The following is a 14,034-nucleotide window of genomic DNA, read 5'->3' on the forward strand; positions in this document are numbered from 1 at the left end:
GTGCACACCCTCCTCCCCCCAAGGAGATAGGTCAGAAGTCCTAATCCCCCAGTACATCAGGATATTTGGAAATAGGGTCATCACAGCTGTAAGTAGTTAAGATGAGGTCCCACTGCACTAGGGTGGCCCCCAATCCCGTATGACCCGTGTCCTTATGAGAAGACAGCGTGTGCAGACAGGGGCAGAATCAGGGGGATGCAGCTGCAAGCCAAGGGGTCACCAGAAAGCGAAGAAGCAAGAAAGGATTTCCCACAGATTTCAGGGGTAGCACGGCCCTGCCATCTCCTCGATTTTGGACATCCAGCCCCCAGAGCTGGGAGAGAATAAAGCTCTGTTGGTTTAGCTGCCCAGTTTGTGGTAGCTGGCCACAGACCGTTTCGTGGCTTATGTGCCACCTGCTACACGAGCGATGCTCGCTTTCCCTAGCCCCACTGCAGGCATTTCTTCGCTCCGATGGCGTGAACTTGGCTTGAACGCACACAGCTTGAGGGGCGGCACAGTGCCGTGTTTATATGGACAGGGGGCCGTTTCTCTGGGGTTGGGGAACTTTGGGGCAACTGTCCCTGAGAAAGTCACAGAATGCGCATTTCCCACCCAAGTTGACTCTCCGTTTGAAGGGAATTAATGGCCATCACTGAGCTCTTTGTAAGTCCCCTGGGTTGGTCTTCTCCGGAAAAGGGGTCCTTAAGGATGAGGAGGGGTCAGCATGAGCGAGAGGGCAGAGAGGGCCCCTGGGAAGGAAGGGTTGGCTTAGTGTGCCGCTCACCCCAAACAGGGATGGGGAGAGGAACCCACGGGGACCAGCACAGGATGTGAGCGAAGGAGTGTGGGGGCACCTGACTGTGAGAGCATCTGAGACGTTCCAGAAGCTTTTTGGTTCCCTTGAAGCTGCCCTGAGGTCCAACCAGTCTCTCTCAGTCCCAAAGAAAGCAAGGAAGCTACATCCCTGGTATCCTACGAAGTCCTGAGTCCCCCTCAAATTTCTGCAAATTCCCAACAGGGGTCTCCCCTGTCCACCCTGTCCTTCCACTTCTCGGTCTCTCCCCCATCTTGATACGGGCAGAGCTCAGGGCTTCCACCAGTTTCTAGACCGATGGGGCCACAGTGCGTGCATTTTGAGAATTTAGAAAGTTCACCCAAAGATCTGGGTGGAGGTCACAGGGAGTGGATCACGGGGGGCTCTGCACACCCTTTGACCTCCTCTCTTTCCTCTCTGTAGATTGACGGATTCCTCCCCGATCTGACATAAAGCAGGCCCACCCACACCCAAGGTCCCCGCCGCTCTGTCGGGAGCACTTGTCACGGTAGATGTGTTTTGTCAAATTAATTCAGGTTCTTTCCTAAGTGGGCTTCAGTCTCCACCTAAATATGTATTTATTTGATTCTTGTGTTACTTCTGAAGGCAGGAGAAAAAGGTCTTTAAGGAAAAAAAAAAAAAGACTTCACGCTTAGTCTTTGAGACTCCAGAAAAGGGCTAGGGGTGTCCTGGCCAACTGTGTCCCATCTCTCAGCCCCTGTGGGGTGGGAGCCAACCCAACCCTGGGAAACAGTCACTTTAGAGAGGAGGCAGGTAAGGAGGCCAAGGCTCTGGGTCCAACCAGAAGGTAGAGCACAGGATAAAACGAAGACTCCAGAAAGGGTCCTAAGCAGGGAAGGCGCCAGGGTGCCGCAGAGCGCTGCCGTGCCGGTGGGCTGAGCCCCAGGCTCCCCGCACTCCGTGACAGAGCAGTCTTGCCCCTCCCCTGGAAGAGGTGGAGGGCTGGGCTGGGCTGGGCCCCATTCCCCTGGCCTGGGGTCCTCGTGACAGCAGGTGCTATGGAAACAAGACAGCCAGTAACACCAAACCCATGACACTTTCAATATATTTATTAAAAAGTTTCTTTGTATAAATTTCCTAACGTTTTTAAAATTAAAATTAAACACCCTCCCCCACCCCGCACAAAAAAAAAAAAACACACAACATTAGAGGAATGCCAAAAATATTCTCTATTATGACTTTCTTTTCATTCTTTGATAAAGGCATTGGTCCCACAACAGTGCACAAAGATTAAGGGATTTTGCTTCCTTCTAACTAGGTCATTTGTTAGAAGCTTTAGAAAAGGAAAATTAGCTTGAAATCTAATCTAGGAAATTGGGGGGAAGTTATAAAAAGTTGGACTCTTGTTTCTTCACCAGACAAGGCTTTCCATCTAAAGTCGTGCTTACTGAAGAGGGAAGAAACGAACAAGCAGAAGTATATGGATAGCGGTGAAATGTGGAGTTCTATCCTAGACCTTGCACTTGCCCGAAGCAGGCAGAGTGTGAGACCCCAGGGCGAGTCTGACTTTATAGAAATGTTCACATAAACACCAGCAGTGGATAACTATGACACAACGTTCAAAGTATACGATATAACTGCCCGGAGACAGAGCGTTGGGTCCACAGACACGTTTAGCACCATATCGATAGGTCATGCGGCAGAACGGCTCCTCCCAAGTTCGAGTGCCGATCGAAGCAGGAAATGGAACAGTGCGAGGATGTCTATACCCAGAGCTTCTACAGAGACGACTTGCAACGGCTGACTCCTTCTTCTTAAGAGGTATGTGCTGCTGGTCGGCCACGCTTAGGTCCCCATGGCCGCGATGACTCCGGGGTTGACGAGCGCTGAGTGTTGACGGAGGGGTGGGCGGGGGAGGGCGGGAAAGAAGCGCAGGGGAAAAGCCACGTTACTAACGAAAAAGGACACCGTGTTTCTCACGAAAAACATCCCGCGGCCTCTGGTTTTCCTTCCTGATCTCTTTTCTGCTGAGTGCCTTTCACGGCTCCCCTGGCGCTCTCTGGCCCGGGTTTGGGGGTGTGTGTGCAATGGGAACCCATTGGCCGCCTTGGCCGGCCCCAGGGCCTTTGTGCGCACTGCGCTCTCCCCGTTCTGCCTCTCGCCGGGCTCTCATACGGCAGTCGAGGTGGCCAACGTCATGGAGATGGTTTGTGGCCCCAGTGTCAACATTAGTATTTAGAGGAAGCGTAACTATTTAAAGATGAAGGACGAATAGTTGGGTGTGTGTTTCCTCGTCAGCAAGAATCCAAGTATACAAGTATGTTCTTAGGAAATAACAATAATTCAAAAAAGAAATCCCTTGTGTTTTATTTGAGTTATCTTCCTCATCCAAGGATGCCATCTACCTCCTTGGCCACAGCTCTCACAATCATTGTCATTCAAGTATCTCCACGGGGTCAATAACTGGCCTGGATCTCTTCTCTGATTTGCAAAAGCCACAACACAAAAAAATCACTTACCAGGAGCGCAAACCGTTTCACATTCTTTCTGTGAATTAAATCTGTTTTCGTTGCCACTGCAGCCTCCGTACCAGAATCTCATGCAGCTTTTGGTCTCCACATCGTAGTACCATTTTAACATGAATTTCCTGCAAGTTCCTTCTTCTTTGGGCAACTTGCATATATCTTTAATAACAGGATGAGAAAAGAGCATTCATGAGGACACACAAGGCACTCTGCCCCCAGCGCGCGGGGCTGAACGTCTCAACACAAGGCTGTCAGAGCGAGCGAAGAGGTGAGTTTTGAGGAAGGAAACCCTCTTGGCCTCCCCAGGCCCCTCCCCGCCCCCGACTGTGGGATGCACGTGATTCTTACCCACAGCAATAATACAATCACCTCGTTGGAAGGACCTCGCCAACTTCCCTCGGATCCCAAATGCAAGCCATCGTTATTGGATAATTTCAGATGAAATGAACCGTGATTTCCCTTTCCAGTCATGGGGCCATTTGCCTTCCAGTTCCTTCGATATTAAAGCCCCATTGAAGAAACTACATCTTAATAAAACTATGGCGTTTTCTACTCTTTGGCAAAATAGCAAGTACGTTCTGTCAGAATATCGTTCAAAAATAAGGCCGTACATTTCGCAACAAGCCAAGCAGATGGGAATAAAAGTTAAAGTGGAAAAGAAAAATCCTTTCTGAGTGTGTGCATCTGTGCTCATGCGTGCGTGTGTGTGCACGCGTGTGTGTGGCTGAGGGCCTTCGAGAGCAGCCAAATTAAACAAGTAAGGAAAAGAAGTGTGACCACTGATCTAAAACGCATGATGGCAAAAATGCCACGGAGCAAAGCTATTTTGAAGACACAGAAGCATTCTTTTTCCAGTTAAGGAAGTTTATGTTTTAAATGCATACTTCTGATGCAGCCCAGCTGCAAAGTAAAAGCTACACTCTCTCCATGATGCCTGGAAAGGAAAGTTTACAGCCCTTCCACAGTGAAACGTCTGTTTACAGCATTTTCTGGCCAACTCCAGGTCATGCTGGGAAAGACAGACATTAATGTCAACCGTTATCCAAAAGTTTGAACCGTAAACCTTCCTTCGACAAAAGTCCCTGGAGTGGACGGTGCTACATGTTTGTGGGAGTAGCCCGCGTGCCCGAGTCACCGGGCCCTCCCCCTGCCGGGCTGACATCTCCACGCCTCCCCCCCCCCCCCCGGGTTGCTCACAGCTGCAGAGGATGTGAGCATCTGCAGATCTGACTGCACTGAGAAGTCAAAGGAAAGCCAAAGTCTTGGGCTGGAGAACCAGAGCTTGGGTCAACCGTCGTGGACCAGACTCAGAGTGACACGGGACTGAGGCTCAGAATCGGCCTAAAACACTCCCTGATCACCTGGGGAGGCCCTCAACCCGGCACAGAGACTGGGGGCGCCACGGCACCTCCTAACCACAGACCCTCTCAGAGGCCCAGGAAGCCCTTGGAGAACCATGAAGCAAATAAAATGATGACAATTTATAAAACGACCTTTTTTCCCCTCAAACGTGCCAACAGTTGAAGGAAAATGCCTGGCTTTCAAGAAATGTCATGCAGGGGACAGAGCGAGGCAAAATTATTCAACCACCAAAACTCACCCCTCCTTGGCCGGTGGATTCCCGGTTTAGTGGGAAGCTCAGGCCACACGGTAGCCTCGTCCCCTCTTTTCCTCCCCCCAGCATCCCCCACATGGCTCACGTCCGTTCCATTTTGTTCCAAAGGCTCGCAGTCCTGGCCACCTGTGGCTAGCCACGCCCACTGCCACTCTGTTCCCACTCCCCTGTGCTCTCCTCAGAGGGACACAGGAAACCTTCCCAGACCGGAGGACACACAGCCTGAGGCGGCCTGTGGAAGGACGCTCTGCTCCCTGGCTGGTTGGCTCTTCTGGCTTCCCAGGATTTGCACCTAACTGTCCAGCCCCAAACTATTGCTCTTGGATCCCACATCCTTTATGACAGTGAGGGTCGCAGCTAAGACCCCACAGCGCTTCCCAGCGTGACACAGGGCGCTGGCACTGTGGACACAAAGGTGTTTGGTGGACCAAGAGAAACATACTCATGAGGCTCTTAAAGACCAAAATACGGGATTCTTCATTTTTAAGCATGAAAATGGGAGGTCTGGTCCTCAAGCAGCCTTGTGGTTTTAAATCCCCATCATCTTGGTTTCTGAGACACGCCATGCAGACTGGACTCTCCTATGTTGTGTCGGTGCTCAAACAACAGTTTAAAAGACACAGAAATAAAAATGTCTTGTGTCCAAAGAGGTGTGGTTGGAAGGACCGCATCGAGCTTCTCCCCAGAACAAGCCTTCGGACACACAGTTGCTCGTGCGCTCACTCCGGAATGAGTTCGCCCCTTCGGGCACAGCCTGGAGGGAGCCTGAGGTCCTCTCCGACGTGAGAGGAGGGTCTGGCTGCACGTGTACTAATTTTCTCCTCCTTCTATTGAGAACCCAAAAGGAGCCGAAAGGACAATAGGGAGTGACAATTATCAATAACCTTTCCTGATTCACTTTTGCCCAAAATAACAACTTAAATACATTTCATCTTAAAAGACAGACCTGAGGTGCTGCCTGATTCCAATCACCATCTGGTGAAACTTTCTGGTGAAATAGTGACTGGTCACTGGGCATCAGCGAGCATCTGAACACAAGAAGAAATGGAGACCAGTGCAATGTCTAGAAAACCCTGCCAGGGAATCCCCGCTGTTTACGGAAGCCACAGAAGCGAACGTAGGAATCCTAGAACAGAACCATGGGGTGCAAGGCGCTCTAAGAAACACGGTCCATTTTTGTAATGACATGTGCATGTGCACGTGTGTGCATGCATGCCCACGCATCACATCCTGGAAAAAATCAGGAGGGGTATTCATCGGGTCGTTAATGGCGGTCATCAGTGCTGCAACCAGGGGAATCATGTTTTCTTATGTTTTCCCGAATGTTCCAGATTCTCCACAGGGAATACCTATGATATTACTCTTCAAAACAAAACACATTCCATGGGAAAATCTTGCCTTTTTTTTTTTTTTAATAGCTTGAGATTTCTATAGTGTCTAAGAGCAGCATTTTAAAAGTAATCCACTTGGACATATTCCAAACCAACAAGTGACCAGTATTCAAGTGCTTCTTCTTCTTCTTTCTTTTTTTTTTTTTTTTGGTAAAATAAACTTTTAATTTTAGAACAGTTTTAGATTTACAGAAAATCTAGGGTTGCCATATACCCAACACCCAGTTCCAACTATTAACATCTCACACTAGTCTGGTAAATTCGTACACATAATGAGCCAATGTTGATACACTATTGTTAACCAAATTCCATAGTTTATTCAGATTTCCTTAGCTTTAATCTAGTGTCCTTTTCCTCTTCCAGGATCCCATGCAGGAAAACAGTGTGGAGGTCCCTTAAAAAGTTAAAAACTGAGCTACCCTATGACCCAGCCATTGCACTACTGGGTAATTACCCCAAAGATACAGACGTAGTGAAGAGAAGGGCCATATGCACCCCAATGTTCATAGCAGCATTGTCCACAATAGCTAAATCGTGGAAGGAGCCAAGATGCCCTTGAACAGACGACTGGATTAAGAAGATGTTGTCCATATATACAATGGAATATTACTCAGCTATCAGAACGATTTCTCAACATTTGCTGCAACATGGATGGGACTGGAGGAGATTATGCTAAGTGAAGTAAGTCAAGTGTTTCTTTGAGCAAATTGGTGTGCGTGGTGGAGGGGTGGGTGTTTAGGCTACAGTCGTAAAGATGTGCAAATACACTCCTCGAGTTAATGGTTTCAAACAAAGAAGAAGGTTTAACAGCCTTCAGAGCCGGCATGGCTGATATGGAGTCAGGCGCTTCCAGCGGCCGAAGCAGGTGCGATTTGCCCGAAGGAGCGTGTATGCCTGTGTCTACATTTTCAGTATCAATTGGCTCAAAAGATACCAAGGAAACGTTTTGTATTTTAACTTTATTTTGAATGTAGCTGTGGTTAAGGTTTGGATCCTTTGCTTTTTTACATCTCGACCGATAGATTTTTATTTTTTTGGACTTTCGATATTTCACAATAAAAACAAATGCCAAGTGCCCTGTGAGGCTCCTCATAAACCAAGCGTTGCCATTGATACAGACACATCCTCACGCAACAACAAACACACAGGCTTGAGAAGGGCTAGTTCTCTTCTACCAACCAGGGAAAATATTTGTAGCTATTTAATCGACCTCAATCTGTGGCGTTAAGTTAGTTCTATAAATGACCATCAGCATAAACTCATCTATTTTCCCATAATGCCTTTTTGTGCTAGCCAGTGTGATAGACCGGGACACAGCCAACCAAATACCGTATTTCATCAAATCTAAGATATCTTAATTTTATCGTGCAGTATTATTTTATATCCCTGTAAGTAGGGCAAAACACTGTCAAAAGCCATGACATGTCATCGATTGTGAGTCACACGTCAATTTCAGAAGTGTTACAAGGGGAAAATAGTGAATCTTAGAATCAGTAAAATAAGCAAAACACTGAAGAACTTCTTTCAGAGCTGTGTAACTGACTAACGCCTACGCAAAGTGGTTATTTCTACAGGTGGTTAATTTCTAGAATAGGTTAAAAAGAGTGTTATACACTTGGTGAGTTACTAGGCTCTCTTCTGCATTGAAACTTTTCTCCAACGCACTGGGTAAGTCAACAACTTAGGGTTCACTTGGTAATATTGGAAAAACAAAATTTTCTGAGAAAGAAGAGTTTTGTGCTGTTTAGAAACTTCGGAGTCTCGCCTTTAGCAGTACTATGCATAGAAAATATCTATCCGAGTCCTCTGTAGCCAAACATGAGGACGAGAGCTATGTGCCAAACACCTAAAGCCAAAATTAGCAACTCTGTAGCAGTCCCAGAGCTAGCCACAGCAAAGCCGGCTGCAAACATGCCCGGCCCAGTTTTAAAGGCTGTGAGAACTGCGGAAGGATTGGTTTAATTGTTGCTAACTGACTTTATAGGCAGCAAAAATGCATCACAGAAAAGTGGATGTGATTCTTCTAGATTCTGAGGACAGCATAAAGTGGGATGGGATTTTTTAGAAAGTGGGGATTTGTTTTGTTTTGCTGGAGAAAATACAAGTATTAACCATTTAAAATGGAATCGTGTAATATTGCAAAGCCCGGAATCCTGAGTGGTGAGTAATGATGCCATCGGTCGGCCACTGTAATCAACCTTCCCCTCAAAGTCTAGGCCTTATTGCTACACCAAAACTCTATGGTAAACAGGACCAGACCTTATCTGGGGGACAAATAATCCCCTCTCTAGCCCCTCCCAGTATGTGCCTGTGTCAAACAAAGGAATGCCTGATAAAGAAATATCTATTAACCATAATTTCAAAATGGTCCAACATTAACCTACGCCAACAAAAAGTCAAGTTTTAAAACTGTATACTCTTCTTCTCCTCCCTCCCCCATCAGATGACGTGGACAGGGGACTTTTCATTTCGTAAGATTTTGCTCACAAATCCCTGCACAGATGCAAACACTGGTCACCATGTGCTCTAAGTCCAAAGTGCTAGGCTATAACAAACTACAGTTCCCTGAGGGAGAATCGAACGCCAGAGAATCCTTTATTCTTGGAGGTTAAAAAAACAAAAGGCAAAGAAAAGTATCTAATGTTTAATCCTGGGAGAGGGACACGTCTCTGTAACTACAAACCCCGTTTCTAATTAGCTGGTACTGTAGAAAATAAGAGAAAATAAACAGCACTCATGTGTACAGATAAAAACTAACTTTTAAATTTAATTTGGCCTGCATCGTCTAGAAAATACATCTTTGGAGAACTACTATAGAGTATGGTAATTGATATTTGGATGCAAAACACACAAGCAACTACCGAACATGAATACAATTAGTATATTTTTAAAAGTTACTTAATAAAATGATTCATTGTCACTCTTTCTATCTGCAAAAATATGAATACCATAGAAATGCTTTTCTCCCCGGGGAAAATTCCTAAGATGACTTAATTATAGCAGGGAGGTGGGGGAGGGGGAGGAGGTTGGGAGAGAGGGGAAGCTTTCAACTCCTGAGTCTGACTCCTGAGTCCATGGTGAGGTTTAAACATTTTAAGTAAATATCAAATTGATTTCCTTCAAAAAGAGCTCTCAAAAATGGCGTGCACGTGCGCACCGACCTACATTCATTGAGCGAATGTCCAGGAAGGCTTTCTCCAGCAAAGTGCTGTTTTGTTTCCATGGGAGGAGGGGTGGTGACCAATTATGTAGCCCCTGGCTCTTGAGCACTGGGTGTTACCTGCAACTGATGAATCACTGACCTCTACATCTGAAACTAACCATGTGCTTCCTATACATTGGCTAACTGAATTTAAATTTTAAAAAAGCAAGTCATATCTTTACACTGACTTGAATCATTAGCTGGAAATACACAGTTGTGCACGTGCACACACAGGGAAGGGTCAAAGAACCTCTGAGTTCTGGGCTTGAGCTTACGTAGGAACCACAGTGACAGAGAAAGCTTGGACTCATCCCTATCTAACTACCTGTAGCCATGAAAGACTCCCAAGCCCCGACAAAAACCCTTTTCTCTGCCGCATGGTGAGAGGAGACCTAAGCAGTAAAGGTCTGGATTAAAAGGGCTTTCCTAACTCTGAGCCTATGTCTCAGTCTTAAACAACAAACATAACAGCCCAGCCAGACTCTTGTTTAAAGATTCTGTTGTTTATATTAACTAAATACTGTTTATATATTTGTGTCCCTTCTGGACCACACATTAGAAAACCAGAAACATCCCCAAATCTCACCACGGAACTCACTCTTAGTCATTTTCTCTCAATGAAGCACTGGCTTTGCAGGAATTTTATATTTCCTACACTCTGTGAGGGGTAACATTCCCAGCGAGCGGGAAACCAAGAGACAGAGTTCAGTGACTTTGAAGTTAGAATTTCATCTGTCCTGACCACATCTTTGGGGAAATCCTAGTGAGTTCTCCGTGGCTACTGTCTGAGCTCAAGCACCATGTTGGGAACCCAGTTGCCATGCAGGTTATTGAGGCAGGGAGTGGGAATGGGTTAGGAGCTCCAGGTGCCCCAGTGCAGGGGACAAAAGTCCATCCGGTGTCTCCTGATGCAGGACTCAGAAGACTGCTTCTGTGCAGAAATCAAAGTGGCAGAGACTTGGGTATCTTCTCCATCCCAAACCCTACTTCCCATTGTGTTAGTTTGAGTTGAAAATTAGAACATTAAAAGTTTGTATAAAACCTTTTTATACAATCCCTAACAAATTCAAGTTTAATTACCCAGTCTACCTTGAATTCCTGAATCGTTCCCATAAATTTAGATCAAGAGAAGAGAATGCCTTGCTTTTCTGTCAATCTTTCCAATGGGGAGGCTGCAAGAGTTTGAAAAACACATGGCTGTCTCTACCACAGACCAATTCCTAAACTTGTTTCCAAAAGCGAATTATTTTAAACATTTTCCAGTTCTATAAGTAATTCATTCACTTAGGGTAATTACATCTATGTGTGTAACAGTTCCACGATTCCTGTACTGACTTAGTTTCTTTCCAGTAACTCCTGACGCCCCATGTCAGTATGGTTGCGGCTGAACTAAGGGATGATAGACAGACAGACGGACACAGACGTAGAGATAGAGTATAGATACACATACAAATACAGATAATAAGTACAGATATACACACAGACATGGCTATAGGGAAGTCCGTTGATGGAACAGAATATTCTAGCAACAGAGAAGATTCTCTTCAGAAACAGCTAAAAGAATCAAGAGGTCTCTCCCCACGAGTGGCCGCAAAGAGATGGGTCAGAAATCCTCCAGTTTTGTGTACCCATAAAACTGGGATAGGACGCGGTCTCTACAGAAAGGGTAACACATCATTTTCAAAACTTACAGAGAAAAGAGCAAAATGAGGAACCCTCGAGAAAGGCTCAGAAGGCAGTGTGTCGGGGTTTCTGACAACGAAGTGCGTGCTGAGAAAGCACAGGGCTTTTAAATCCAGCACCAAAGCAGCGAGCCTCAGCAAATGCCTTTTATCAGAGTCAGTTACAGAAATAAACATTGTAAAGAGGAATGCCTTCCTCCTCGGGACAGTGGCCAATACATCGAAGAGTAAGGACTTGTCCCCAGCGAGCGGAAACCTTTTGCTTTGGGGTCCATAAAACAATACAATATGCAAATGCCCACAGAATTTTGCCATTGGATATTACTGCCAACATCCTCCGCTGAACACCCATAAGCGGAGCGTATCAGCTCCATCCATCATCAGTTTCTGGTCGGTGAGCGATCTAAGCTCACGGTCCACTGAATGAGGGCTGAGGTCACACAGAGTCGCGGGTCCCACTGGCCAGGAGCAAAAGTGTGTGACAGCTGTCAGTTCCAGAAATAGGTGTAGCTCGTCACCGATTGAAACGTGCACGCACTCGGGCTCAGGCACGCACACAGGGGGACCACAGACTAAGGCAGGAGTGTGCCTGGGGAACTGGGAGCAGAATGTCCATCCCAGGGGTCACTTCCAAGCCCACAGGTTCTAGGTGTTCTAATCTGTGATGCTTTCTGTTCTTTTAAGCAGTTGTTGTTAGATTACGTCACTGAGGGGACGAGGCCCTACACGCTTCCAGCATCACAAGCCACAAATGAACTCCAACCCCAAGAGGAAATACCGGAGAATCTGATCAACAGACACGTGAACTCCCGGCTCCAGCCCCGAAGCAGATCCCATCTGGTCTTCTTGAGGAGTCTGGTGACGGGGAAGGAAAGTGGCCGTTTACAACATGCCTATGAAGAATAGGACCACATTGGGCCACGGAGAGCCCATTGGGAACTTTCCCATAGAAGTCAGGCTCGCCTGAGAATTAGAACCCCGGCGGATGACCCAGAATCCAGGCTTCAGAGGCTTGGGAATGTCTGGAAGGCTGCTCTCCTAGTGCTGTTAACGGACCTACTACCCTCACAACTCACCTGTCTCGCCACCAGCCACTGGTTCCGTGCTCACCATGAGATTGATGGTTGAACTAGAAGCCGACCTCGCTTGTGGGGCTGCAGGCTGAGCTTTCTCTATAAAAGGAAAACACATGCAACTAGTAGGAAACACAGAAGCTAAAGGGCTTGCAAATTCTCAGGGACTGAGGCAAGCTGCCTTTCTGAGAACAGCTCACGTGAGGGCGACACCCGTGAGGTCTCTACAGACACGACTGACGTCTGTCGTCTGCAAGTTCCACTCATCTCAACAAGCAAATGGAGGAAATCTCTGAACTTGGAACAAATCCTCTCATTTCCCACATAACCACTTCTGCTTCCAGCCATGAAAATGGAGCCCTGGGTATGAAGGGTCTTTGCACCCATATCTTCATGGTTTACATGACAACTGCTGGGCATTCCCTTTCCTCAGGCAGAGTTCCTTGATCTGAATTACACTGGCTCACAGAGGAAAGGAATGTGGGCCCCCTCCGCATCCCAGGAGCAGCACTGGTCAAGAAGAAGAAGGGGTGGGGGAACCTGGGAGAACCTTAAAAGGTCAAGGGTGTGAGTAATTAACAGAGACTGGAATGCATAGGAGAGTACGGCTCAGGCCTCAGTGCCATGGAGGAGCCAGGAGGACACCGGGCCACGGAAGGCAGAGCCATGGAGGGCAGAACCCCAGCATGGTGGACCAGGGAGGGGACCACTGAGGCCCTTCACGCCGTGGCTGCGGACATCCCCTGGCCTTGGGGTGGTAAGACCACATGGACTCGTTTACTCTCCGAGGAGCCAGTGAGTCTCAGTATTTTCTGCTCACTGAATGTGCAGACATACTTCAGAAACATGGTTGTGGTGGGCAGTCGAGCCCCCAGCCAGGTTCCACGGACCTATTTCTTTCTCTGTCCCTCGGGCCAGAGATCTGGTTTCCTCCATGAAGTATCCCAGGACCCCAAGGACAGGGCAACAGTTCCCACGGAATCCCGCCTTCCGTTGCGTTAATTTCTGAGACTGGCCGTCACCCAAACACACCCAGGATTTGTTCTAACGGTGTTATTTCAGATACAATGAATCAGAATCATTCCCTTTATGTCCCATTTGAGCTTGCACGTGGGAATCGGGGACCCGCTGTGCGGGGCTGACTGTGTACTCACTTGTGCTGAAACTTGCTTGATAGGCAGCTCTGACCTGGGACTTCAAGTAGCAGACCACGGCCACATGGTACGTGTGCCCGGCGAGCAGCCCCCCGACGGCGCGCTCCGTCACCGACAGGTTCTGCCGCAGCACCAGGGACTGGTCGTGGGCCGAGGTGACGGTGAGGTCATAAAAGTAAGGGCCAGGGGGTTCGGGCCTCTCCCAGTGGAGTTTGGCGCTGTTCTCGGTGACGTCGGACACCTGGACCTCTCGGGATGGCTTCGCTGGAAGACAGGTGAGGCAGAGTGCGGAGATAAAGCTTAAAGCCGTGCACGACAGTGACCCACCGGCGACGGACAGCAACGGGAAAAGACGAATCAGCAGGGAGCGGGGCAGAGATTTAGGCGAGCGGGGCTGGAATTTCTCGTTTGAGCTCCCGAGGAATATCAGCCTTGGAAGCTACCAACACCCATGAAACGTGGAATGCGCATCTCATTGTTTCTCAGCAAGGTACAATATTGAGAATCACCCCTGTTCGGGACAGGCTTTGAAAATACACGGGAAAGCATTCAAGACAGAATGAGCCCCCATCATTTAAAATGCATTAAATCACGAAACTTTAGGACATGACAGGAAATTCTTTTACAGGAATCCC

The 14,034-nt window shown here is 47.6% G+C and overlaps 1 protein-coding gene across 8 annotated transcripts in view; it reads right to left on the reverse strand.

Moving 5' to 3' along the window:
* Positions 1–1,848: 1,848 nt before the first annotated feature.
* The window catches only part of COL6A3 (collagen type VI alpha 3 chain), a 79,575-nt gene continuing 67,389 nt past the window's right edge, over positions 1,849–14,034 (reverse strand). For all 8 annotated transcript variants that reach the window (XM_026491614.4, XM_057305870.1, XM_026491613.4 and 5 more), the window contains 4 exons: positions 13,400–13,663; positions 12,249–12,344; positions 3,277–3,441; positions 1,849–2,643 (listed from right to left, as the gene is read on the reverse strand). In XM_026491614.4, the coding sequence (XP_026347399.3) occupies positions 2,603–2,643; positions 3,277–3,441; positions 12,249–12,344; positions 13,400–13,663 (566 nt within the window). In that variant the 3' untranslated portion in view covers positions 1,849–2,602. The remainder of the gene's footprint in view (positions 2,644–3,276; positions 3,442–12,248; positions 12,345–13,399; positions 13,664–14,034) is intronic.

This window comes from Ursus arctos, unplaced genomic scaffold (genome assembly GCF_023065955.2).
Source record: "Ursus arctos isolate Adak ecotype North America unplaced genomic scaffold, UrsArc2.0 scaffold_1, whole genome shotgun sequence".
Classification (NCBI taxonomy): domain Eukaryota; kingdom Metazoa; phylum Chordata; class Mammalia; order Carnivora; family Ursidae; genus Ursus; species Ursus arctos.